Raw genomic sequence first — 25,261 nt, forward strand, 5'->3', positions numbered from 1 at the left:
CTAATGTGAAAAGTATTGCGTATATGATATTCATAAAACAATTAAAGTGAAATAAAACAGTTTTATAATGTTTAACATAGAACTGCAATAGTAACTAATCCCATCTTTCTTCACTTTTAGGTATATGTATCATGTTTTGACCAAAAATACTACAGTAACGGATCACAACCGGAATTTGTTAGTAGAGACTATTCGTTCTATAACTGAGATCCTTATATGGGGGGATCAGAATGACAGCTCTGTGTTTGAGTAAGTGCTTTACATTTTCACTGTTTAAACAAGTTACTAACATTCTAAATTTAAATTACTGATTAGCTGATATGGGAGAGTTTGGCATTTGTAGATAGAGTATTATCTCAGATGAATTGTAAAGCTTGCCATATGGTTCCTAACAAATGTGTGCTATTTATCGTTCAGATTTCCATGGAGCTTAATTCTTCTCTTGTGAAGGTCATCAGTTACTTTAAGCAAATTTCATAATTTTTATTTGAACAAATGATTCTTGGTAGAGTTCCTAAGCACAATGGATGGAGACAAATAATTGAATATAGAGCTGAAGTCACATAGCTGCTGCTCTTAATACTGCTTTACAGAGGTGTGTGTACTGATGTTATTGGAAAGGTAACATATGAATGCTCAATATGATGAAATGTTATGTTAGAGGAAACAATAAATTACTGTTTTAAAAAAATTTGGCATTCAAAGTGTTGCACAGCTTTGATGATCATATGCCATGGTAAGCTTTGGTAGCAAATACAATGTAACAACCTTTTTAGAATCTACAGAGCATTATTAGGTGTACTGAGTCATCCTGAACTTTTAGCTCTTTCTGATTTTTAACTCCCAAATGAGAACAAAATAGTCCAAAATAAAAGATAGGATGATACATAAGGATTTTTTAAAGCTCTAGAAAATTCCAGTAAAGTATTTCCACTCAAAGGTCCTTCACCAAAGCTACCATCATGAGTTTGTTTTTATTGGGTGAAGAAGCCTACTTTTCTGTTCAGTTGGAAATTCCATATCCGTCTAGCCCTTAGATCTTTATCCATTTTGGTAAGTAATTTAAATGTTTTCCCAACATCTTGGTTAGTTTAGTCTTAGGCAGAGAGATGCTTTTTCTGACTACATAAATGCAATATTACAAAGCTTTACAAACTTCTAAAACTAAAATAGCCCCCTAATCAAAGTAAGAGTTCATCTTAAAAAGAGAGAGAGAGAAAATGAATTACTAATGCTTTTTCATTATCTTGTAGCTTTTTCTTAGAGAAGAACATGTTTGTTTTCTTCTTGAATATCCTGCGTCAGAAATCCGGTCGTTACGTATGTGTACAGCTGCTGCAGACCTTGAACATCCTCTTTGAGAATATTAGTCATGAGACATCACTCTGTAAGGAACCATTCCTTATTAAACATTTAGTTCTCATTATTAAACAAATCAAAGCTTTGGCACATAGTGTAATTGCTCTTTTAATTTTATTAACTCTAAAAGCAAATGTAAAAGAACATCTTTCTGAATCAAGTAATCACACGACCTCAGTGAAATCATTAACTCCACTCTAAAATGGTTCATCATATACTTCCATTAATACAAAAGTTCTTTGGTTTGAACTGTTGAAAACAAATAGTTAAAAATAAAGATTTAATATGTGGTTTTTTTAAAGGGGACCTTTAAAATAACCTAGGCACAAAATAAGAAAAATGTGAGCCTTGTATTGAGTGTGTTTTAGATTCTAAATCTTCTGCGTAAACGAGGAATTTACAAACCAACAAAGTCACTGGGTAAGGTCTCAAATATATGTACTTAGCTGTTACTTAACTAACAATGGAGGTTTACGTCTGCTACCAAAGCTTTTTGCCTGTAGCTGTTCTGTGATCGGAGGTTGGCAAAAAACCCACTATGTTAACTTTAAGGTCCTTTAGAAACACGTGAAGGGAGAAAAAAGTACATTTTTGCTAAATAAGAGAAACAGAAATGGCCAGAAGAGATTAATATGGAGAAAAGAAAGCTGTTTTAAATGAACACTTGATTTGAAATTTCTAAGATTTGATTACCAGCTATAGCATGCTTACAGAACAAACATAATACTAACAAATGTATCTGTTATCTTTGGGAGCCAAGCCTTTCACAGGAAGTTAATAAGGGTTCTTTTATATATTGCTGCTAAATGAAATAGTCATTTGCATGGCTGAATCATTAAAAATGGATACTTACTTGTTAAAGGGAGCCTTTATTACTGAAAGGTTGTACTTACAAAGCACACTTCATTGTTAGGCATTTTATGTATATCTATCCATCTATATAACAGCAACGAAGGGTCCTGTGGCACCTTATAGCCTAACGGAAAAGTTTTGAGCATGAGCTTTCGTGAGCACAGACTCACTTCATCAGATGCTGGTCTTGGAAATCTGCATGGCCAGGTATAAATAAGCCAGAGCAAGGGTGGGGATAACAAGGTTAGCTCAGTCAGCAAGGGTGAGGCTTACTACCAGCAGTTGATCTGGAGGTGTGAACACCAAGGGAGGGGAAGCTGCTTTTGTATTTAGCCAGCCATTCACAGTCTTTGTTTAAGCCTGAGCTGAGTGTGTCGAATTTGCTAATGAATTGTAGCTCGGAAATTTCTCTTTGGAGTCTGGTCCTGAAATTTTTTTGCTGTAGGATAGCTACTTTTAAGTCTGCTACTGTGTGGCCTGGGAGATTGAAGTTTGGGTTTTAGTATATTGCTATTTCTGATATCTGATTTGTGTCCGTTTATTCTTTTACATAGAGACTGTCCAGTTTGTCCGATGTATATAGCAGAGGGGCATTGCTGGCACATGGTGGCATAAATTATATTGGTAGGCGTGCAGCTGAGTGAACCCACAATGATGTGGCTGATCTGGTTAGGTCCTGTAATGGTGTTGCTGCTGTAGGTATGTGGGCAGAGTTGGCAATGGGGTTTGTTGCATGGATGGGTCCCTGAGTTAGAGTGACTGTGGTGCGGTGTGTAGTTGCTGGTTAGGATTTGCTTCAGGTTAGCAGGTGTTCTGTGGGCAAGGACTGGTCTGCCTCCCCAGGCCTGTGAAAGTGGGGGATCATTGTCCAGGATGGGTTGTAAATCCCTGATGATGCGCTGTAGAGGTTTTAGCTGAGGACTGTAGATGATGGGTGGTGGTGTTCTGTTGGTTTCTCTCTTGGGCTTGTCCTGTAGTAAGAGGCTTCGTGGCACATGTCTGGCTCTGTTGATCTGTTTTTTCACTTCCTAAGGTGGGTATTGCAGTTTCAAGAATGGTTGGTAGAGATCCTGTAGGTGTTTGTCTCTGCCAGAGGGGTTGGAGCAAATGCGGTTATATCTTAGTGCTTGGCTGCAGATAATGGATCGTGTGGTGTATCTGGGATGGAAGCTGGAGGCATGAAGGTAGGTGTAGCGGTCAGTGGGTTTACGGTACAGGGTGGTATTGATGTGGCCATCGTGTATTAGCACCGTGGTGTCCAGGAAGTGGATCTCCCGTGTGGACTGTTCCAGGCTGAAGTTGATTTTGGGGTGAAAGTTGTTGAAGTCCCAGTGGAATTCCTCCAGAGTCTCCTTCCTCAGAGTCCTTGCCCACAGACAACCTGCCAACCTGAAGCAAATCCTAACCAGCAACTATACACCACACCACAGTCACTCTAACTCAGGGACCCATCCATGCAACAAACCTCATTGCCAGCTCTGCCCACATATCTACACCAGCAACACCATTACAGGGCCTAACCAGATCAGCCACACCATCGTGGGTTCATTCAGCTGCACGTCTACCAATATAATTTATGCCATCATGTGCCAGCAATGCCCCTCTGCTATATGCATCGGACAAACTGGACAGTCTCTACGTAAAAGAATAAACGGACACAAATCAGATATCAGCGATGGCAATATACTAAAACCCGTAGGAGAGCACTTCAATCTCCCAGGCCACACAGTAGCAGACTTAAAAGTAGCTATCCTACAGCAAAAAAATTTCAGGAGCAGACTCCAAAGAGAAATTTCTGAGCTGCAGTTCGTCTGCAAATTTGACACCCTCAGCTCAGGCCTAAACAAAGACTGTGAATGGCTGGCTAAATACAAAAGCAGCTTCCCCTCCCTTGGTGTTCACACCTCCAGATCAACTGCTGGTAGTAAGCCTCACCCTTGCTGACTGAGCTAACCTTGTTATCCCCACCCTTGCTCTGGCTTATTTATACCTGGCCCTGCAGATTTCCAAGACCAGCATCTGATGAAGTGAGTCTGTGCTCACGAAAGCTCATGCTCAAAACTTTTCTGTTAGGCTATAAGGTGCCACAGAACCCTTTGTTGCTGTTGCAGATCCAGAGTAACACAGCTACCCCTCCGATACTAATATATATATAAAATAAATGCCTAGCAATGAAAAGTGCTTTGTAAGTGCAACTTATCAGTAATCAAGTCTGCATTTAACAAGTAAATATCCATTTTTAAAATTCGACAATGCAAACGACTACTTCATTTAGCAGCTTTCTCTGTTTCTCAGTGTGCGTAAAATATATAAACACAAGTCTTGGCAGGATTAGCTTTCTGTTACTAAGGGAGAGTAAACATTGATTTTAGTGTACACCCTGAGCCCCCTGCACCTCCCAAAAAAAAAAGTCCACAAAACCATACCTGTTTCTCTCAGTAATGATTAAAATTTATAGAGGCAAATGCTGTTTAGAATATAGGTGTTGGTTTAAGGATATTTACTGATGCAATGTTGACAATTTTTAGCAGTTTTGAAACTAAATTTTAACTGTCTACTGTCATTAAATTATCTCTTTCTGGGCCCTATCCTCCATAATTTCCTTTCAGTGTGAAAATATAAATAAATTAAAAACAAAAAAGCTTAAGCTATAAGTTATGAAGAAATAAAAAATTACATTCTGTGAAACCTATATATATTTTTGTAAGGTAATTTCTTAGTGGTGATTTCTGATATGGTTCTATATTTCAGATTATTTGCTCTCTAATAACTATGTAAATTCCATCATTGTCCACAAATTTGACTTTTCTGATGAGGAGATCATGGCATATTATATCTCATTTCTAAAAACACTGTCCCTGAAACTCAACAATCACACCGTGCACTTCTTTTACAATGAGGTAAGTGGCTGGAAGACTATACAGTAAAAAGCCTTACTAATGGCCATATAAATAAAAGTGAGTTTAAAGCCAAAACTTTGGATCCCACTCACTCATAATTCTTCATACTTCTCTATGTCAGAACAAGCTTCTTCTGTGGACTGACCTTGCCCCATTTGTCTGCAGTTCAAAATAGAGACATTGCTACCACAATAGATATAGGGTGAGAATCTCAGGATCAGATTTTGTGATGTACCAAGAGTGTGGGGAAATCTTTTGATCCTGTGTATGGAGATATACACATTTCATAGAACTGGAAGGGACCTTGAGAGGTCATCAAGTCCAGTCCCCTGCCCTCACGGCAGGACCTTATCACCATCCTTGATTTTGTTTTTGTTTTTGTTTTGTTTTGTTTTAAAACTCTATCTCAGATCCCCAAATGGCCCCCTCAAGGATTGAACTCACAATCCTGGGTTTAGGCAATAAATTGCTCTAACCACTGGGACAAAGTCCTAAGATATTGTTTGTGGGTCCTGCGCTTTATGGCAATTAAAGAGATGCCTAAGAGGCTTGCTGTTACTCTTTTTGTTCTACCTCCCAGTTTTCCCAGGGCGGGGTACATCCTATTGAGCCCTTCTCAACATCAGCACAGTCATAAATGGAGGGAAGTCCCTCGTGGATGTTCAGTCTCCTCCTGCCCATTCCAAACTGCTCCAGTGGGTTTGGTGCAGTCAGGGGGGAACCCAGTCCCCTCACACTCGATCTGGGTTCTGGCTTAGGGCCTTTAGGTAGCTGCTGCTATAGGGACTGTCTCCCTCAGCCCAAAGTGCACTAGCCTCCTCCCTCGGCCCCTTCTCCAGACACCTTTCTTAGTACCTTCTACTGGCTGCTGCCCTTCCTTCTTGCAGGCTCTCTTCTGCAGTTCTTCCCTCCTTCCTGGTCCATCCCCTTTTTTTCTCCTCTCCCCCACCCACCACCTGAGGGGAAGCCTTATGAAAAGGTTCCACAGGCTTTAATTGGCTTGCAGGTGTTTGATTAGCCCCAGGTGCTGGAATACCATACTGCTGCAGCCTGATCCTTGATGAGCCTCAGTCCTGGGGAAACGTAAAGGCACTGACCCGACTGCCCACATACTTGCATTCCCTAAGGTCAGTGTGGTGTGCTGCAGGCTGTGATCCCCCACACCACTGATTATGAAATGTCTATCTCGTGTGTTTTTCCAGTTTCTCATAACTAGCCTTAATGAAATTATTAACAGACACTAAAAGCTTCAAGTGCGAAGTCTACAAATATCCAGCAAAGTAATCATTGGTAGTCCAAAACTGATAAACAGTAAAGGATAACCTCTTCCAATCCCAGCCCACAACCAGCTTTCGTCTTAAAAAAACTTCACCCTTTGAAGTGAAGTCCTTGTCTACACTTAAGAATGGGTATAGTGATCAAGGTGTGAAAAAAGTCCACATCCCTAAACAATGTTCCCTCTATTTTTTCTCCGTCCATGTGCAGCTGAACAAATTCTGCTTTGTCCAGCAAGGTTTGTGTAGGTGTGCATCACCAATAGAAACACATGCTGCTGGCTGTGGGTGCTCTGCAGTTGTGATCCTAAAGCAATACTTCTGAATCTGAATCCTTCATTTCTGGTTCTACATTATGGTTATTGCCAGCAGAGGGCATCAGAGCTCTTTTAAAAGCACAGAGCCTATTGTATGAAGTGCATGAAACTTTTGTTAATAGGCCCATTCATGCATCTGATGAAGTAGGACTTTGCCCACAAAAGTTTATGCTCCAAAATATCTGTTGGTCTAGAAGGTGCCACGGGACTTCTTGTTGTTTTTGTTAATACATTATTTAAGAACATAAGAACACTCATACTGGGTCAGACCAAAGGTCCATCTAGCCCGGTATGCTGTCTTCTGACAGTGGCCAGTGCCAGATGCCCCAGAGGGAGTGAACAGAACAGATAATCATGAAGTGATCCCTCTCCTGTCATCCATTTCCAGTCCCTGACAAACAGAGACTAAAGACACCATTCCTACCCATGCTGGCTAATAGCCATTGATTGATCTAACCCTCATGAATTTATTGTGTTCTTTTTTGAACCCCAATAAAGTCCTGATCTTCACAACATCTTCTGGCAAGGAGTTCCACAGACCTACCATGGGTTGCGTGAAGAAAAACTTCCTTTTGTTAGTTTTAAACATCATCATCAACAACCATGGGCTCAGTGCCTTTTGGTGCCTGATGCCTCTCTCACTGTTTCCTTCCAAGTTTTAAGCTTGCTACCCATTAATTTCATTTGGTGACCCCTAGTTCTTATGTTAAGGGAATAAACAAATTACTTTTCCTTGTTCACTTTTTCCATACCTGTCATAATTTTATAAACCTTTATCATATCCCCACTTAGTCTCTTCTTTTCTAAGCTGAAAAGTCCCAGTCTTTTTAATCTTTCTTCATATGGCACCCATTGCAAACTCCTTATATTTTTGCTGCCTTTTCTAATGCACATATATCCTTTTTTGAGCTGAGGTGATCACATCTGTATGCAGTACTCAAGATGTGGGTGTACCATGGATTTATATAGCAGCAATAAGATATTCTCTGTCTTATTCTCTATCCCTTTATAATGTTTCCTGACATTCTGCTTGCTTTTTTGACTGCTGCTGTGGATGTTTTCAGAAAGCTATACACAATGACTCCAAGATGTCTCTCTTGAGTGATTATAGCTAAAGTAGTCCCCATCATTTTTTATGTATAGTTGGGATTATTTTTTCCAACATACATTACTTTACATTTATGAACATTAAATTTCATTTGCTATGTTGTTGTCCACTTGGTTCTGTGAGATCTTTTTGAAGCTCTTCACAGTCTGCTTTGTTTGTAGCTATCTTGAGCAGTTTAATATCCTCTGCAAATTTTGCCACCTCACTGTTTACCCCTTTTTCCAAATCATTTATAAATAGGCTTGGGAGATACCATTAGTTTTCTCACTTCATTTTCAGATCTTACCATTTATTCCTACCCTTTGTTTCCTGTCTTTTAACCAGTTTTCAGTCCATGAGGGGACCTTCCCTCTTATCCCATGACAACTTATTTTACTTAAGACCCTTTGATGAGGGACCTTATCAAAGGCTTTTTGGAAACCTAAGTACGCTTTGCTGGATCACTCCTGTCTGCATGCTTGTTGACTGCCTCAAAGAACTCTAGTAAGACCTGATTTCCCTTTACAGAAGCCATGTTGGCTTTTCTCCAACAAATTAAGTTTACTAGTAACAGAGAGGAAGCCGTGCTAGTCTATATACTATCAAAACAAAAAAGCAGTCAAGTAGCACTTTAAAGACTAACAAAACCATTTATTGGGTGAGCTTTCATGGGACAGACCCACTTCTTCAGACCATAGCCATACCAGAACAGACTCAATATTTAAGGCACAGAGAACCAAAAACAGTAATCAAGGAGACAAATCAGAAAAAAATGATCAAGGTTAGCAAATCAGAGAGCAGAGGGGTGGGGAGTCAGTAATTAGATTAAGCCAAGTATGCCAAAGAGCACTTATAATGTCCCAGAAAATTTGCATCCCGGTTCACACCATGTGTTAATGTGTTGAATTTGAATATGAAAGAGGGGTCAGAGTTAATGGGCACAAAACAGATATCAAAACATTCCTGATCCACAAACCAGTTAGTCTACGTTTTAGTGGAGTGGGCCATTCTGTTAATGACTTAAGAGTTTGCGTCTTATTGAGGAAGAATTTTCAGTCTGCTTTAGAAAGAGAAGCTGCTGAACTCTCTTTCATATTCAAATTCGACACATTAACATGTGGTTTGAACCGGGACGCAAATTTTCTGGGACATTATAGGGGCTCTTTGGTTACTTGGCTTAATCTCATTCTTGACTCCCCCCTCCACCCCTCTGCTCTCTGATTTGCTCACCTTGATAATTTTTTTTCTGATTTGTAAACTTTGATTACTGTTTTTGGTTCTCTATGTCTTAAATATTGAGTCTGTTCTGGTATGGCTATGGTCTGAAGAAGTGGGCCTCTCCCATGAAAGCTCACCTAATAAATTATTTTGTTAGTCTTTAAAGTGCTACTTGACTGCTTTTTTTTGTTTTAAGTTTATTACAGTGTCTGACAATTTTATTCTTTACTATAGTTTCACCTGATTTGCCCAGTACCGATGTTAGACTTACTGGTCTGTAATTGCCATCTCTAGAGCTCTTTTAAAATATTGGTTTCACATTAGCTTCTGCACCTAATGACTGGAAGTTACCTAATTTAAAGGATAAGTTACAAACCACAATTAATAGTTCCACAATTTCACATATGAGTTCTTACAGAACTCTTGAGTGAATGTCATCTGGTCCCAATGGTTTGTTATAATTAAGTTTCAGTGTTTTTTAAAACCTCCTCTAATGACATCTCAAGCTGGGACAATTCCTCAGATTTGTCACCTAAAAAGAACGGCTCAGGGTTGGGAATCTCCCTAAAATCCTCGGCTGTGAAGACCGAAGCAAAGAATTTATTTAGTTTCTCAGCAATGGCTTTATTGCTTTTGAGCACTCCCTTAGCACCTTAATCATGAATGGCTCCACTGGTTGTTGAGCAGGTTTCTTGCAAACCCATATACCTACAAACCTAATGGATGTTTGAAATTCAGATTTTGTTCTAGACAGATTATAAAGAACAAATGAGGGCAGGTTTAGTCATAGTATCATGCAATGCATTGGATTAGATTTTATTTTTTTAAACTGTCTTGTTACTTCAGTAGGGTAACTTTATCATGCAAAATCCTAACAAAGTACTGAATGTTTGACAGGACCGTACGTAATCTATGTTACATTTTTATTTCAGCACACAAATGATTTTGCCCTGTATACGGAGGCAATTAAATTTTTTAACCACCCAGAGAGCATGGTCAGAATTGCCGTCAGGACTATAACTTTAAATGTCTACAAAGGTAAGCTTCATGCTTCAGAAGACTAATACACCTAATACTTTGTCTAGCTAAAGATAAATGTTAACAATTACACACTGAATTTTTGCCAGGCACGGCTTCTGATTTTATGCAAGGCTGGATTAATCATAACCATTCTACTTACCATATGTTTGCTAACAAACATGTATGTATTTTAATTACAGATTTTTTAAAATAATTAAAGACAGCTCTAAACAGTGGTGACACAATATAACACACAAGGAAATTTACCTTAGCTACCTGAAGAGGTCCCAGTCTGGCCAATTAAAAAGTATTAGGTTCTTGTTGAAGATACTAGTCTCTTGTCATATTAAATATTTATAATAAGAGGAACAATTTTTTGTGCAATACACCACCTTAATTTTTTTTTGCCTGTCATTCTGGATTTTGGTAGTCAGTGGAGAAAAGCTAGTGATGCACCATTAAGTTCTTTCTGAAAGCAAGTATATGTAACTGGCACTGTACTATAGAAACAATTTGTTTTGTGTAGTTCTCTGTAAATTCATTTGCATAGCTCAGGATTGCATTCCTGACTCCAAAACATTCCAGCAGGGGAGCTGACAGACATTGCCGGGCCAATGGGCTAAGCATGTGTGGGTGGGGCCCACTCCATGCTCCCTCCAGGGGTGGGGCTGGGGACAGGCAGCCCTCAGCACTGTCCAGAGTACACCACATCTCCCCCCTTTTATCTGGCACTCTAAGAAACCCAGAACAAACTGCCTGGTGCTCTGGTGACAGTTGAAAGGACCTGAGGTCTGGCTGCTGCTGCAGTAGTGGCAGTGGCAGCTGGAAGCCCCAGACCCCTTTGAATTGGTGCAGTTGCTCCCTTTGCACGTTTTCTCCTCCCATTGGTGAACCTGCCTACGAGGTTCTGGAGTGCTCTTCATGGTGACATGCATTCATATATGGGTTTTATCTTGCAGTTATTTATTTTCTTTTTAATTTTTACACATTTGTCCATTAAAAGAGGAATTTTAATATTGACTTGGAAGTAGATTATCATACCTCCAATATAAAACTGATCATAACATTGGTTGTAAATCAGTGGATTTTGTAGTTGGGCATGGACTGAAAAACAAGTACTCAAAAATAACTATTTTCTAATGAACTTTTTAGAGACAAAGTAAACATGTTTTTTACCTCCTAGTGACACTGTTCCCAGCAGACTTCACGTTGAGCAACTTATTTAAACTGTAACATACATAGCTATTCTAACCATTCCAGAAGAGCTGCTTTTGAAATGCAAAACAGCCGTAGATGGGGTTCCTTCAAATGTTAACAATTACACACAATGAATTTTTGCCAGGCATGGCTTCTGATTTTATGCAAGGCTGGATTAATCATTAAGCATTCTTCTTCCTGAAAAAAATTAGGAAGAAGGGTGCTTTCAAAAGTGGTGCTTCCTTTTGAAGGAATCCCGTCTACATGGCTGTTTTGCATTTCAAAAGCAGCTCCTCTGGACTGGCGTGTGGCTGTCATTATGCAAATGAGGCATTGAATATGCAGAATATATCCTCTGCTATTTTCAATCTGGCGCATTTGCATGCCCCTTTCAAAAGGGAGGGACCAGTGTAGGTGTAGCCATAGTGTACCTGTTAATAGATGTAGATGAGCTAATGGAGGAAGTAAAATGGCAAATATGACTTTAAAGTAACTGTAATTATTGACACAAGATAAGGCTGGAGAACATTTGACTCCATTTTTTTTTTAAAGTTACTTGTTTGATTCAGAGTTTTCTGTTCAATGCACATCAGTGTGGATTCTAAGCATCAACATTTTACATGATAACCCTGAAGGCTTTTTTTGCTGATGGATGCTTTGTAGCTGCATTGATAGCTGCACACTGAGTACAAATGTGGAACTTTCTGGCTTATGGCAAACAGGACCCATGCTAATTTTTCTCTAACACTCAGTCTTCTGCGTCTGAGCCAGTTATTACAGGAACAGTGAAGTATGATGTACTTCATATATTTGTGTGCATTTACTAAATAAAAAGGAAAGTTTTATCATGTTCTTGTCTAGAATTTAAGTTGAATGTTGGAGAGCTACGGGGGTTGAATTTGACAAACATAACTATCAAACATGCAGGTTTCATAATTTTCTGACTATCCATTTGTAAATGTTCTGATCTAACACCTTTTAACCTGTATCTTTTAGTTTAGATACTTCCTGCTTTAGCTCTTTAACGTTTTGGAGGATGTCTCACCATCCCAGTTCCTAACCCTGTTAACTGTTGTCTGTTTTTTTGCCCTTCCTTCACTGATGATTCCTGTGTTCCTTAATGCAGTGTCATGTAAGTCTATTAACAAGTTTTGCTTTCAGCATTATTGCTTTATTCTTACACTTGTCTTTTTAAAAAGAAAACTCTCTTAAACAGAGTGTGGTTTTCCTAGACTTCTGTAGTTTTATTTACTATCTTTAGACCAATGTAAAAATAGTGTTTGTATTTTAACAGGCTCATATAGCCTTTTAAGAGTAGTTATATAAAACTTTGATAGACATTGGTAAGATAAACCCATACAGGTGTGTATGAGTTAAAAAAATTATCAGTAGAGTGGTAAGTTGATTAAATGTGTTTTTACATTTTGCTTTGGGAAACTTATTTTTTTTTAAACCTCTATTCAGTGGACAACCAGCCTATGTTGCACTACATTCGAGATAAAACTGCTGTCCCTTACTTCTCCAACCTTGTTTGGTTTATTGGGAGCCATGTAATAGAACTGGATAACTGTGTGCAGACTGATGAAGAGTAAGCGTCTATAACTATTTCTTTTTGCCAAGATTCATTGATAACCTTTGAAGTTTCTCTATAAACTGTCCTATCTACAAGCAGCCGAAATTCAGTAATTCTTACAAGATCACATTAGACGTTGTTGCAGCAGGGTATATCAAATAATTTTTGAACTTTAACATTCCTGTAAATATATGATTTGTTGGGAGACACATCAGTCCTTGTCCAAATTGGTATGAAGTATATAGATAAAAAGTCTGAGAGGTATAGCCATGTTAGCCTGTAACTTTCCTGGGTAAAACCCACATCATCAGGTGGGATCCCATCTGATGGAACTGGTTTTACCCACAAAAGCTTATGACCTAATAAATCTGTTAGTTTCTAAAGTGCCACAGGATTGCTTGTTAAACTGTTATGCAGAAGAAATGTGACTCTATAACTCTAAGACTAAAAGCACAGCATCCTTTGACATATGTTTACACATTCAAAAAGCTGCGTATTAGGACAGTTTTCTGAAAAATATTTTTAGGTAACTAGTTCATTACTTAATTATCTAAACACCATTGCCATCAATATTACTGGCATGTTTGTAATTTGTATGTTTATCTAATCAGCTAAAAACAGTATATTAGATTTGCTCTTTGAGTATGTATGCTCAATTGCTTTATTTTGGCTGTCATATCTCCAAGATTACAGGAGATAACTGGATGTCTGCATTAGTCACTCAGTCTGCACTGAATAAGACACAGAAAAAAGACAGACGATGCAAATACATTCTTTCACTGAGTTATGATTATTCTTCTACTTTAACTATGTCTAAATCTTTGTCTTTCAGGCACAGAAATAGAGGCAAATTGAGTGATTTGGTAGCAGAACATCTGGATCATTTGCATTATCTCAATGATATCTTTATCATTAATTGTGAATTTTTGAATGATGTGCTCACAGACCACCTGCTTAATAGGCTGTTTCTGCCTCTGTATGTTTATTCATTAGTAAATCAAGATAAGGTAAGGAATAGCTGGCATAATTAGTTAAATCTTAATAATTAATCTCTAAATGATTTCTCCTCAGTATTTACAGTAATTTTTATAGTAAGTATATCCCATAAGTAGAATTCATATCTTCTCCATCTAAGTACTTTACCAGAAACACAGTTTAAATAATTCAGGTCTTGTTTTTCTTAAATTAAAAGATGACTGCCAGTGAGTGTGCCCTTGTAGCCAAGAAGGCTAACGGCATACTAGGGTGCATTAGGAAGAGCATTTAGAGCAAATCTAGAGAAGTAGTTGTTCCCCTCTGTTTGGCACTGGTGAGTCCACATCTGGAATATTGTGTCCAGGTTTGGGCCCCCTCCACTATAAAAAGGATGTGGATGTGCTGGAGCAGGTTCAGCGGAGGGCAACAAAAATGGTTAAGGGTCTGGAGCACAAGACCTATGAGGATAGGTTGAGGGATTTGGGCTTGTTTAGTTTTCAGAAGAGAAAACTTAGAGGTGATTTAACAGCAGCCTTCAACTTCCTGAAGGGGAGCTCTAAAGAGGAGGGTGAGAAACTGTTCTGAGTGGTGTCAGATGGCAGAACAAGAAGTAATGGTCTGAAGTTGAAGAGGGAGAGGTGTAGGTTAAATATTAGGAAACACTACTTTAGCAGGAGAGTGGTGAAGCACTGGAATGCGTTGCCTAGAGAGGTGGTGGATTCTCCATCCCTCGAGGTTTTTAAGTCCTGGCTTGACAAGGTCCAGGCTGGGATGCCTTAGTGGGGGTTGATCCTGCTTGAAGCAGGGAACTGGACTAGATGACCTCCTGAGGTCCCTTCCAGCCCTACGATTCTATGAGATGCTGTTTTAGGTGTATGTGAACTTAGATAAAGACACATGGACATTGGCCCATGTAAGTGTTAATTATGTGTTGAAAGATGTGTCTACGCTTGGGAATAAAGCCGAATTTATTAAAGTTGATTTTCTAACACTAGATTTTATAAAGTCAAAGTTGAATGTCTGAGACTACTCACAAAGTCGACTTAGTGTCCCTGTTAGATTGCTTAAGTTCAACTGTGGCAGCAGTGCATTGTGAACGTCTGTCCCACAGTTCCTGGAGCCCATTGCCTTATGGGATTATGTGTCAGTGTCTTGTTGGGGAAAAAAGGTCGTTACAAGTAGTTCTGGGTTTCTGATGTAATCATCCCAGACTGCATTTCCCTCACTTCCTGCTGTAAAGACATGGACAAGGGAATTTTTGCTTTGCTTTTACATTGACTGCCACGTGCCATTACAAAGAATAAGATGGATCCGGAGATACTTCAATGTTTGATGCAGTGTTTTGTGATGACTTCCCATCCTGCAATGCAGTATATTCTGAACTTAATGCCCATGGAAACTGAGTTGATTGGTGTGGGGGAGTACTGGCGGATGTCAAGATCTGGGGAGTAGGAATGTGGAGTTGTTGGCAGCACTAGAGTTACTGTGTACTGTGGAGTACATGTTCTGAATCTGCGAAACCAGCTCAGACTGGTGGGACTGCATTGTTTTGCTATTATGGGATGATAACAGTGGCTAAAAATCTTCCACATCCATGAGGCCGCTTTCATGGAACTTTGAAGTGCAGTGTCCCCCCCCCGAAGCATAGCAATACCAGAATGAGACCTGCTTTGACAATCAAGAAGCGTGTGGCAATTGCTCTGTGGAAGTTTACAGTGCCATACAGCTACCAGTCAATGGGAAATCAATTTGTAGTGGGCAAATCTACAGTGGGGTTTGTTGTCATCCTGGCAGACAAAGCGATTGCTAAGCTTCTCCTGCGAAAGACAGTGACCCTGGGGAATGTGCGGGACATAGTGGATGGATTTGCTATCATGGGGTTCCCTAACTGTGGTGGGGCTATAGATGGAACACACATCCCCATTCTGGCACCAGACCACCAGGCCTCAGAATACATTAACTGCAAGAGGTACTTCTCTATTGTTTTGCAGGTGTGGTGGATCACAAAGGTCATTTCACCAACATTAATGTAGTGTGGTTGGGGAGGGTGCATGACGCAGGTTTAGGTGCCTTCTGACCTGCTTAGACCTCAGTGAAGAAAACATTACCCTTGTCATTGGGGCCTGCTATATTTATAACATTTGTGAGGCAAAGGGGGAGAATTTCATGCCCGTGTGGGGGGCAGAGGCAGATCTCCTGGCAAGTAATCATCAGCAAGCAGACAGGAAGGCAAACGGGAAAGCGCAGAAAGATGCAGTTAAAATCGGGGACGCCTTGAAAAGCAAGTGTATGAGTGAGCTTGGCCATGTCTACACTAGCCCCAAACTTCAATTTCGAAGTTTACTAATGAAGCGTTGAAATACATATTCAGCGCCTCATTAGCATGCGGGCGGCCGCGGCACTTCGAAATTGACGCGGCTCGCAGCTGCATGGCTCGTCCCGACAGGACTCCTTTTTGAAAGGACCCCGCCTACTTCGAAGTCCCCTTATTCCTGTGAGCAGATGGGAATAAGGGGACTTCGAAGTAGGCGGGGTCCTTTCGAAAAGGAGCCCCGTTGGAGTGAGCTGCACGGCGGTGAGCCGCATCAATTTCGAAGTGCTGCGGCCGCCCGCATGCTAATGAGGTGCTGAATATGTATTTCAGCACTTCATTAGTAAACTTCGAAATGGTCATTTGCATGGCCATTTCGAAGTTTGCGGCTAGTGTAGACACGGCCCTTGAACGGTGCTGAATCACCTGCCATTAGCTAGCATCCTCTACCCCACGCCTATGTGCAGTTGAGGGGACTGATTGTATGGAGGGACATCTGAAATGGGGCTGGAGGATACAGAGCCCTGACCAGGAGAGGGGAATGAATATGGAAAGGGTGGCATGTAATTAGGCATGTGTTGCATAGGGGTGTGCAGAGTTTTTAAGTGCTTTCCCTGTGAGTGCTCCACAATAGCTGTTGGGCTCACTCCACACCACTGCACAGAGAGATTTTTGCTAACAAGAATTGCAGTTGGGGATGAGTGTCATGATGAAAAGACACTTCTACAGTCATAATCTCTATTAGCCCTAGAAGAGTGTGGTGATGTGAGGGCTTCTGGAAATTGACTGGCCAGTCTGGGTGAGCGATCTCAGTACATTCCAGAGTAATGGGAGTGAGGTGATTTGAAAATACCTCGGTGCCTTGTAATAAGGATGATAGCCACTCGCAGTATCTCTGTGGTGGTAAGGTGGACTGGGGGATGGTGCATGGTGCCCCCGTGACAATCTAGTTAACGAATGTGGGCTATGGTTCCCTGAGGGAACTCTGTTAGCTTTAGCCTGGGCTTTTCACGGTGCCGCCAGTGAGACCTGCTTCTGCATTGGGGTTTGATGTTACTCCCCCAGTGCTGGGAAGAGAGCACTGCACCGTATGTTCCTCCTGCACCAGTATCGCTCTGTTTCAGCTGGCGCCAGTTGTGCGCTCGGCATGACAGCCACCAGTTGGTCTGCCAGCATGGGCAGTGACCCCGTAGCCCCTTCTGGCATTGCTGGTGCCATGGGGATTGAAGCCACTCTACATGAAGCGAGGTTTTTGAGTTTAGAGCCAAACGCGGAGTTGGGCTTGTGTGTGCCCAGTTCATGTCCTGTGCTCTCCCTGAGGAGGAAGTACAATGGGGAAGGCTTACTCTTTGCCTTAGTCCCCAGTGAGGAGGCAATTGAGTCTCTGACAGAAGGGACATGGTTCACTTTAAACTGAGGGTTTGATGTTGGTTCAAGAACTTCATCAAAAAGGAGCATTTTCAGTCGCAGCTCCCTATCTTTTCTAGCTCTCACAGTAAGGCTCTTACAATGAGAGCATTTCTGAGGAATGTGAGCTTCTCCAAAGCAACATATATATTCTGAGTACCCATCTGAGGTATGTGGAGCAGTTTTTAAAACCCAGTGCTACCGACATCTTTATGTGTTTCTTATTGTCGTCGTCTTTTTTTTGTAATGAGTAACATCAGTGAACTAAGTACAGAGCATTGAAACGGACAAGAAAGAAAGAAAACTTTCTTCCCTTTTTAAATATATGTAACACAATAATTATTGCTATAAAACAATGAACTATGACTATAAGAACAAAGAACTAGTAACTACAGACTATATTTTCAATTTAACAAGTCTGAGAAGAGAACCAAATTCCATCTGTAGCTGAGGGTGGCTATGAAGGAACTGAGGAGAGAGCAGGATGCAGTCCCTAGTGGCACAAACAGCATATGCAGGGACCATGCAGGCACTGGCTCAATCTGTAATGTCTTGGTGAGAAGCAGCCTCACCCATGCACCATTCTTCTCCTGACAACCTAAAACAATTCCTAGATCTGTTTAAGAGAGTGACAGTTAGCCAAGAGATCAGCGTAACAGAAATACCAGAGAAGCAACATAAGCTTCTAAAACATTTACAGCCACCTACAACTTCTAGCATAGCCCTATCACTTGATGAGGCTATAATGGAGGCAGCAGATGAGGTCTGGCAAAACCCTGCCACGGTTACACCCATCAATAAACAGGCTGAGAGAAAATATTTTGTTCTGGCAAAGGACATGGTCTTTTATTTTTAAACTGTAAATTCTTTAGTGATAGATGCTACCAACCAGAGAGCAAAATCATCACTATACAAAAGCACCCCTTCTGACAAGAAGCACAAATGCCTAGAGCTATTTGGTAGAAGGAGCTATTCATCATCTATGCTTCAGTTATGCATAGTTAATTATTCGATGCTTTAAGCCAGTCATGATTTTGACAATTACTCTAAACTTTCTCAATTTCTCATCTTCCGGAAGACAAGAGACCTACACCCAGATGTATAGTTCAGGAAGGACAGACTGCATCGAAAACAGGACTGCAGAGACTCGGCTGATACAGCAGCCGTAGCCACAGCCATCGTTATGAGACAATCTTCGTGGCTGAAGGCAGCAGGTGTTCCAAAAGAACTCCAGGCTAAAGTGGAAGATTTACCAGTTGACAAAGTCAAGCTCTTTGCAACAAACACAGACAAAGTCTTACATTCCAGCAAGGATGCACAAACCACTTTACACACTTTGGGAATGTACACTCCTTCATTCTGCAAAAGGAGGTACGCCCCATATCACAGTTACAAGGACCAATCATTCACAAAACAGTTCTATAAATCATATCAATACAGTACCAATAGACCATGAAGTCAGAGGCACAAAGCCCCTAATAACTACTCAGTGCCTCCACCTACCTCAGAACAACAGATTTGAAGTTCTGAGTGAGGGCTCGTCCAACTTCCCAAACTCTCCAGTGCATAACTCTCAAAAATTCCACCACCACCTACACCTCTTTTACCACCAGTTTATGCTAATAACCACAGATAGATAGGTGTTAGATATCATTGCTTATGGATATAGTATCCCTCTATTTTCTATCCTTCCAACACCCCAACCCCATTTGTCCCTGTTCAGGGACCCTTCCCACGAGAACTTATTATGGCTTGAACTGTACTGCGCCTCCTACAAATTGGAGCTATAGACGTTCTGAAACATCGGGAAAAGGATTTTACTTAAACCACTTTGTAACAGAAAAGACGACAGGGTAGGAGCCCCATCCTAGATGTACAGCAGTTGAACAAATACGTTCACAAACAGTGCTTCAAGATGACCATACCATCTTCTGTAATCCCTGCACTGGACGAGGGGGACTGGTTTGCGGCTCTCGACCTTCAAGGTGCTTACTTCCGTGTCACCATTCACCTTGCTCACTTCTTGCGCTTCACCCTTGGAGCACAACACCATCACTTCTGGCTTTCAACTGCCCTCAAGTCTATTCACCAAAATTCTGGCACCAGCGGCTGCACTTCGGACAGGAAGGCATCTCCATTTCCCCATATCTTGAGTATTGCCTCCATCGAGGCCCTTCACAAGACACAACAAGAGCCATAGTACAATCCATGAGACTGCTTCTACAATCTCTTGGGTTCCTTATAAACATTGCCAGATCAACCCTGGAGCCTACCACATGCATCGACTTCCTGGGAGCTTGACTTGACCCACAACCGCTCAATCTCCCTATGCAATTCCACAAGACTATAAAGAGCCTTATATCACAGCAATTAGCCTGACAGCTTGTCTCCTTGGCCACGTTGTCCCCAGTGCTTGGCTAAACTTTTGCTGACTTCACCATTGGCTGACCTCAATATATACCTCTGCCAGGCATCACATATACACGCAGGTAACGACACCTTGGAAGGTAATGGAGTTTCTACGCTGGTGGACTCAAGAACGGCACATTCTAGTAGGAGTCCTGTTTCATCGCTCTCAAACACCTCATTAAATTACAACAAATGCTTTGCTTCTTGGCTGGGGAGTGCACTGCGAGTAATATCATGACCAAGAATGAATGGAGACTACATATCAACCTTCTTGAGCTTTGACCTACAAGCTGGTTTCAATGATTGCAAGCACTTTCTACCGCACATTCAAAACAAGACCACGTGGATCCTCACAGACAATACCATGACAATGTTGTATATCAATATTCAGGGAGGCAATTGCCCAGTCACAATCGCTTTCTGCAGGGGCCGTAAACCTACGGAACTGGTGTATTGGGCACATCATCATCCTCACAGCATCATACCTGACAGGCATGGGCAATACACTCACAGACTCTATCATCATTTCTCTCTCCACCACAAAGTGACCCAACACCTTTTTCAGATGTGGGACCACCCCGCTGTAGATCCGTTTGCAACACCAGAAAACTCCAAATGCCGCGGTATTGTTCAAGAGCAGACAAAGGTCACAAATCTCTGGGAGATGCCTTTCTCCTTCCTGGAATACTCACCTCTTGTGTGCCTTTACACCCATTCCTCTGATCACCGGAGGCCTCAGGAAAATCCAGACAGATGGAGCACAAATTATCTTCATTGCTCCAGCAAAGCCAGACAGATCTGGTTTCCTTTACTCTCTCAGCTATCTCGTCATCCTTCTTACCTGCTTCCCAGCCGTCTGGACTTACTGTCTCAGAACAAAGGTGCCAAGCTTCACCCCAGACTGCATACTCTCCATTTGATGGCCTGGTTTGTGTGTGGCTCGCAGAGGATGCACACCACTATTTGCAACACGTGAGAGGTGTGCTCTTACAGAGCAGATGAGAAACAACATGCAAAACTTACTTCTCCAAGTGGAACCACTTCTTGTGCTGGTGCTTTCTCTGAAAGGAGCATACAACCCGCAAAATTCCTGCTGCATATAATTCTTGACTACATTTTTTACTGAAAAAAATGCACCTATCTCTGTCTTCACTCCAAATCCATCTTTCAGTGATTACAGCCTTCTGTCCCACTACAGAAGGCTTATCAGTGTTCACTCACACAATTGTCAAGAGTTTTTTTGCAAAGGCTTACAAAACATTATGCCTCCTTGTAAACCCATACCTCTGGCTTGGGACTTGGAACTTGTCCTTCATACCTTGATGGGACCACCATTTGAGTCAATGGCCACATGTTCTCTAGCTACGTTAACAGGGAAAACCCTGTTTCTAGTGGCTGTAACATCATCTTGAAGAGTAAACGAGATAGCTGCTTAGACTGACTCTCCACCATACACAATCTTCCACAAAAAAAAGTGGTATTATGACCCCCATCCTTCCTTTCCACTGAAAATGTTCTCAATTCTACATCAACAAACCTATAATCCTTCCTACCTTCTACCCTAAGCCTCGTACTTCCCATTTGGAGGGCAAACTGCACACATTAGGTGTCAGAAGGGTGATATCCTTCTACATAAACAGGGATTCAGTCGTTTAGAAAATCACAAGGATCGTTCGTATCCATCACGGAAAGGTCAAAGGGATTGCCCTTGTCATCCCAACATATCTACATGCATAGTGCAATGCTATCCTATTTGAAATAAACCCCTGCCGGCATCTCGCTAAGAGCGCATTCTACGAGCTCAATAGCAACATTGACAGCCTTCCTAAAGGGAGTGCCCTTACAGGATATAAGTTGGGTAGTCATGTGGTCCTCTAACCTCATCTTCATAACACACTATGCAATATAGACTTATGCAGGCAAAGATTTGGCAGTAGCTAAAGCAGTACTGTCTACAGCAGAAGCACTGAACCAAAACCCACCATCCAAGTAGGAAGTACTGCTCTACAGTCACCTACTATGGAGCACCCATTGGGACAGCACTCAAAGAGGAAAGGGAAGTTATTCACTTTGTGCAATAATGATCGTCTTCGAGATGTGTGTCCCCATAGGTGCTCCACTTCCCCCCCACTACCCCCACCAGCTGGGAGAAGCAGTGGAGAAGCCTTGCCGGGCTCCCTCAGCAGGGGAGAAGAAGCTGCACTGCAGTAGCTGTCAGCCTGCTGGGCTGGAGGATCCCAGTGGGCAGACAGCCACTGCAGTGGGGCTTCTCCCCTGCTTCCTGCAGTAGGGGGAGCTGGGGACTGCAGCACTTTTGATTGGCACTTAACTCGTATTAATGTGAGTTAAGCGCAAATCGAAATTGTGCATACTGGGAGATTACTTTATTTTCATTCCATAAGCATTTATTGTGTTCTGATTATGGAGAGAAAATGCCTATGAAGCCAGAATGGCCATTCAACAACTGAATGTCAATAACTCCAATAAAATGAATGTAGATTCTATTTAATTCTGTGGAATAACAACAGTTCATAAAAGCCTCCTTTTATGAACTTATCAACAGTGCCATTTAGTAAGGTTAAGTTGGGGTAAGAATGTGCTTTTCACATAAGTATCTGTTCAAAATAACTGTTACAGGAAAGGTTGGCTCCAAAAGTAATGTGCACACAAGAAAAATTAGTTGTTCTGAAATCATTTTCCAAAGAACTAAAATGTCACTGGAAAACATCAGCGTGTTCCTTGGAACTTAGTAGCATTGGGGGAGGTAGTGCACATTAATATATCATGTGTTTATGTTTGCTTTCTGTAGTCTGTTTTTTAAAATGAGAGCCTTTGTTCTATTTAATGCTGTAATATTTTAGTTTTCTGTAATTAACTAGTCATTCTTTTCTTTCTTCCTTAGGATGTGGAGCATCCAAAAATAAGCCTCCAAGTGTCTCTCTATCTTCTCTCACAAGTATGTCACATTTCAATGTGATGTTTGTTGTGTTTTCAATAATTTCATTATAAATTGTGTGTTTCATGGGGGTATGGTGAGGGGATGTATTGTTTTTTCATCTGGAGAGAGAATTGTACTTGTGTGGAGCAGTGAGTACCTATAAGGAACACTTGTATAGTTTTTTAAATCATTAGTTCACTGATCATCAGATGGCCCGTCTACTACTCTTTACTTACTCTAGTACGCTTTCCTTGGAAGTTCTCAGAATATTTTGCCAACATTACCTAATAAAATCTTTAGAATGCCAGTAAAAGACTTATCAGACTAGTGCACAAATAGCAAGTGGTCCTGAGGACCTTAGAGACTTACCAATTTATTCGGTCATGAGCAAAACTCACGTTCTCCTATGAAAAATGTCAGTCTAGTGCAGCTGCTCCTGAGTGGAATGCTGCAGCTGTTAAACACTGTACATCAGCATTGTACAACAAGTTGGTACAGAAGTGTACAGAAGTATACGGTATTCAACTGCACCTACAGGCATAATGCATTATTCTAAATTTAAATTTGACTAGAACAAATGGGAATAAGGGTTTTGAATGCTCGAACTCTTGGGCCAAATACTGTGGGATCTTTAATTACAAGTAGGCAGTGCCTTTGTTTTATGTCTTAAAAAATGTGATCAGCTTTCTTCTATTTACAAAAATAAAAATGAGTGGCTGACAACTGAACAGATGCTATATTTTCCAATAATTGAAAATGCTATTATGTATTGCATGCACCCTGGTTAGGTTGTTGTACTAGAGAGCAAAAGTGCTACCGTAAACTTCTTTTAAAATGGGAATATTTTGAATGACTATATAGTTGGATAAAAGTTATTTGAAAAAAAAAGATGCTTATTTTTGTTGAGATTGTTTTGTTTATCCTAGAGATTGGAGAATCTTATTGTCAGGTAAATATTAGCTCACCTGCATGCTTCATCAACATGTTCTTGATACATTTACATTCTTAAAGAATTTTATATACTTTTAGGTCAAAACAGATTACTGAATTTTGTGCTTTTGTAGAAGTGACAATATTTTAAAATGACTTAGTTTTATATTTATGACTTCTTAAGCTAGCCTTTTTATAACTAGGGTTATACTCCAAGGTTGATTTCTTTGATGACTATTCTACACTGTTTTTAAAAAAAAAAAAAAAAAAAAAAAAGCATTCACCTGTTCGTGTTGCGCCAAGGAAAGAAAACACTGCAGTGGTGCTGTTTCTAATACCTACATTCATTTCAGTTCAAGGTTTCATTTCTGAGGCTGGTAAACCTAACAAAGTAGCAGTTCCTTGGAAACTAAGGAAACCAGTGTTGGGAGTCAGCGATTGCCTCTTATGGGATACTTTGAGCCTTCTAGTCCAACGGACATCATTAGAAGTATTGGAATACTCAGCATGATAAATAGTAACCAGTTTTTCAGTTTAAGGACTACTAAAAGTAATTAAAAAATAAAAAAACAAAGTAAAAACTGACACATTTCATTTGAGGTGAATTAAATACCTTGAATAATGATTGGCTAGAGAAGGAAGTATACAAGTTTAGTGAACCTAGCTTAGTGGTTAGAGCAGGGTGGGCAATATTTTTGATGTGGGAGCACTCCAAGAATTTGGTAAGAGACAAAAGCTGTACTCTTGCATTATATTAATGGGGGAGGTGTGGAGGGGTCTGTGATGGACATTGATCACAGAAGGGAGTTCAGGATTGGGGTGTAGGAGTGGGTGTGGCATCGGGGAGGGAGTTTGGGTGAAGGAGTGGGTTGTGACTTGGGGCAGGGTGTTGTGGCGCAGAAGTGGATTCAGAGTCTGGGAGGGGTTATGGGTGCAGGGGAGGATTCTGACCTGGAGCGGGTATGGGGTCTGGAAATGTGGGTGGGTGCAGGAGTGGTGGTGAAGAGGGCTTTTGGTTGTTACCTGTGGCCAGGGTGCAGGAGTAGAGGAGTTTGGGGAGAAAAATGGGATGGGGTGTCAGGTGCAGGCTCTGGCTAGGAAGAACTTACCTTAGGCTATTCCTGGCCAACAGGAAGGCCAACTGCAGGGGCCATGCACTTTTTGTGCAGTGGGAACATATGTGGGGCCCTTCTGTGAGCTGCAAACATTACCCAGGCATCTGTCATTGGCCAGATTTCATCCAGTGGGAGCTGCGATGTTGTGCTGGGGGAGGTGGCAGTGTGTGGAAACCCCCATCCCAGGAACACTCAGTCTGCAGAGAGCACATGGCCTCTGCACTTTGAGTGGTATGTGAGGGTAGAGAAGCAGGTAGCCTGTCTGAGACTCCTGCTGGGTGCTGGCTGGATCTGGTGGTTTCCAGCCCTTGGGCTGAATTTTGCCTGCACCTGCATTATGGCATTCCCCTGGAAGATAGAAGACCTGAATTCGCATCCC

At 41.1% G+C, this 25,261-nt stretch overlaps 1 protein-coding gene across 5 annotated transcripts in view; it reads left to right on the forward strand.

The window, feature by feature from the left end:
• CLEC16A (C-type lectin domain containing 16A) overlaps positions 1-25,261 on the forward strand; it is a 247,372-nt gene that overhangs the window by 19,267 nt on the left and 202,844 nt on the right. For all 5 annotated transcript variants that reach the window (XM_075010592.1, XM_075010588.1, XM_075010590.1 and 2 more), the window contains exons 2-8: positions 121-249; positions 1,254-1,387; positions 4,963-5,111; positions 9,940-10,045; positions 12,689-12,812; positions 13,630-13,804; positions 22,802-22,855. In XM_075010592.1, the coding sequence (XP_074866693.1) occupies positions 121-249; positions 1,254-1,387; positions 4,963-5,111; positions 9,940-10,045; positions 12,689-12,812; positions 13,630-13,804; positions 22,802-22,855 (871 nt within the window). The remainder of the gene's footprint in view (positions 1-120; positions 250-1,253; positions 1,388-4,962; positions 5,112-9,939; positions 10,046-12,688; positions 12,813-13,629; positions 13,805-22,801; positions 22,856-25,261) is intronic.

The sequence above is a fragment of the Carettochelys insculpta genome, chromosome 16, assembly GCF_033958435.1.
Source record: "Carettochelys insculpta isolate YL-2023 chromosome 16, ASM3395843v1, whole genome shotgun sequence".
Taxonomy (NCBI): domain Eukaryota; kingdom Metazoa; phylum Chordata; order Testudines; family Carettochelyidae; genus Carettochelys; species Carettochelys insculpta.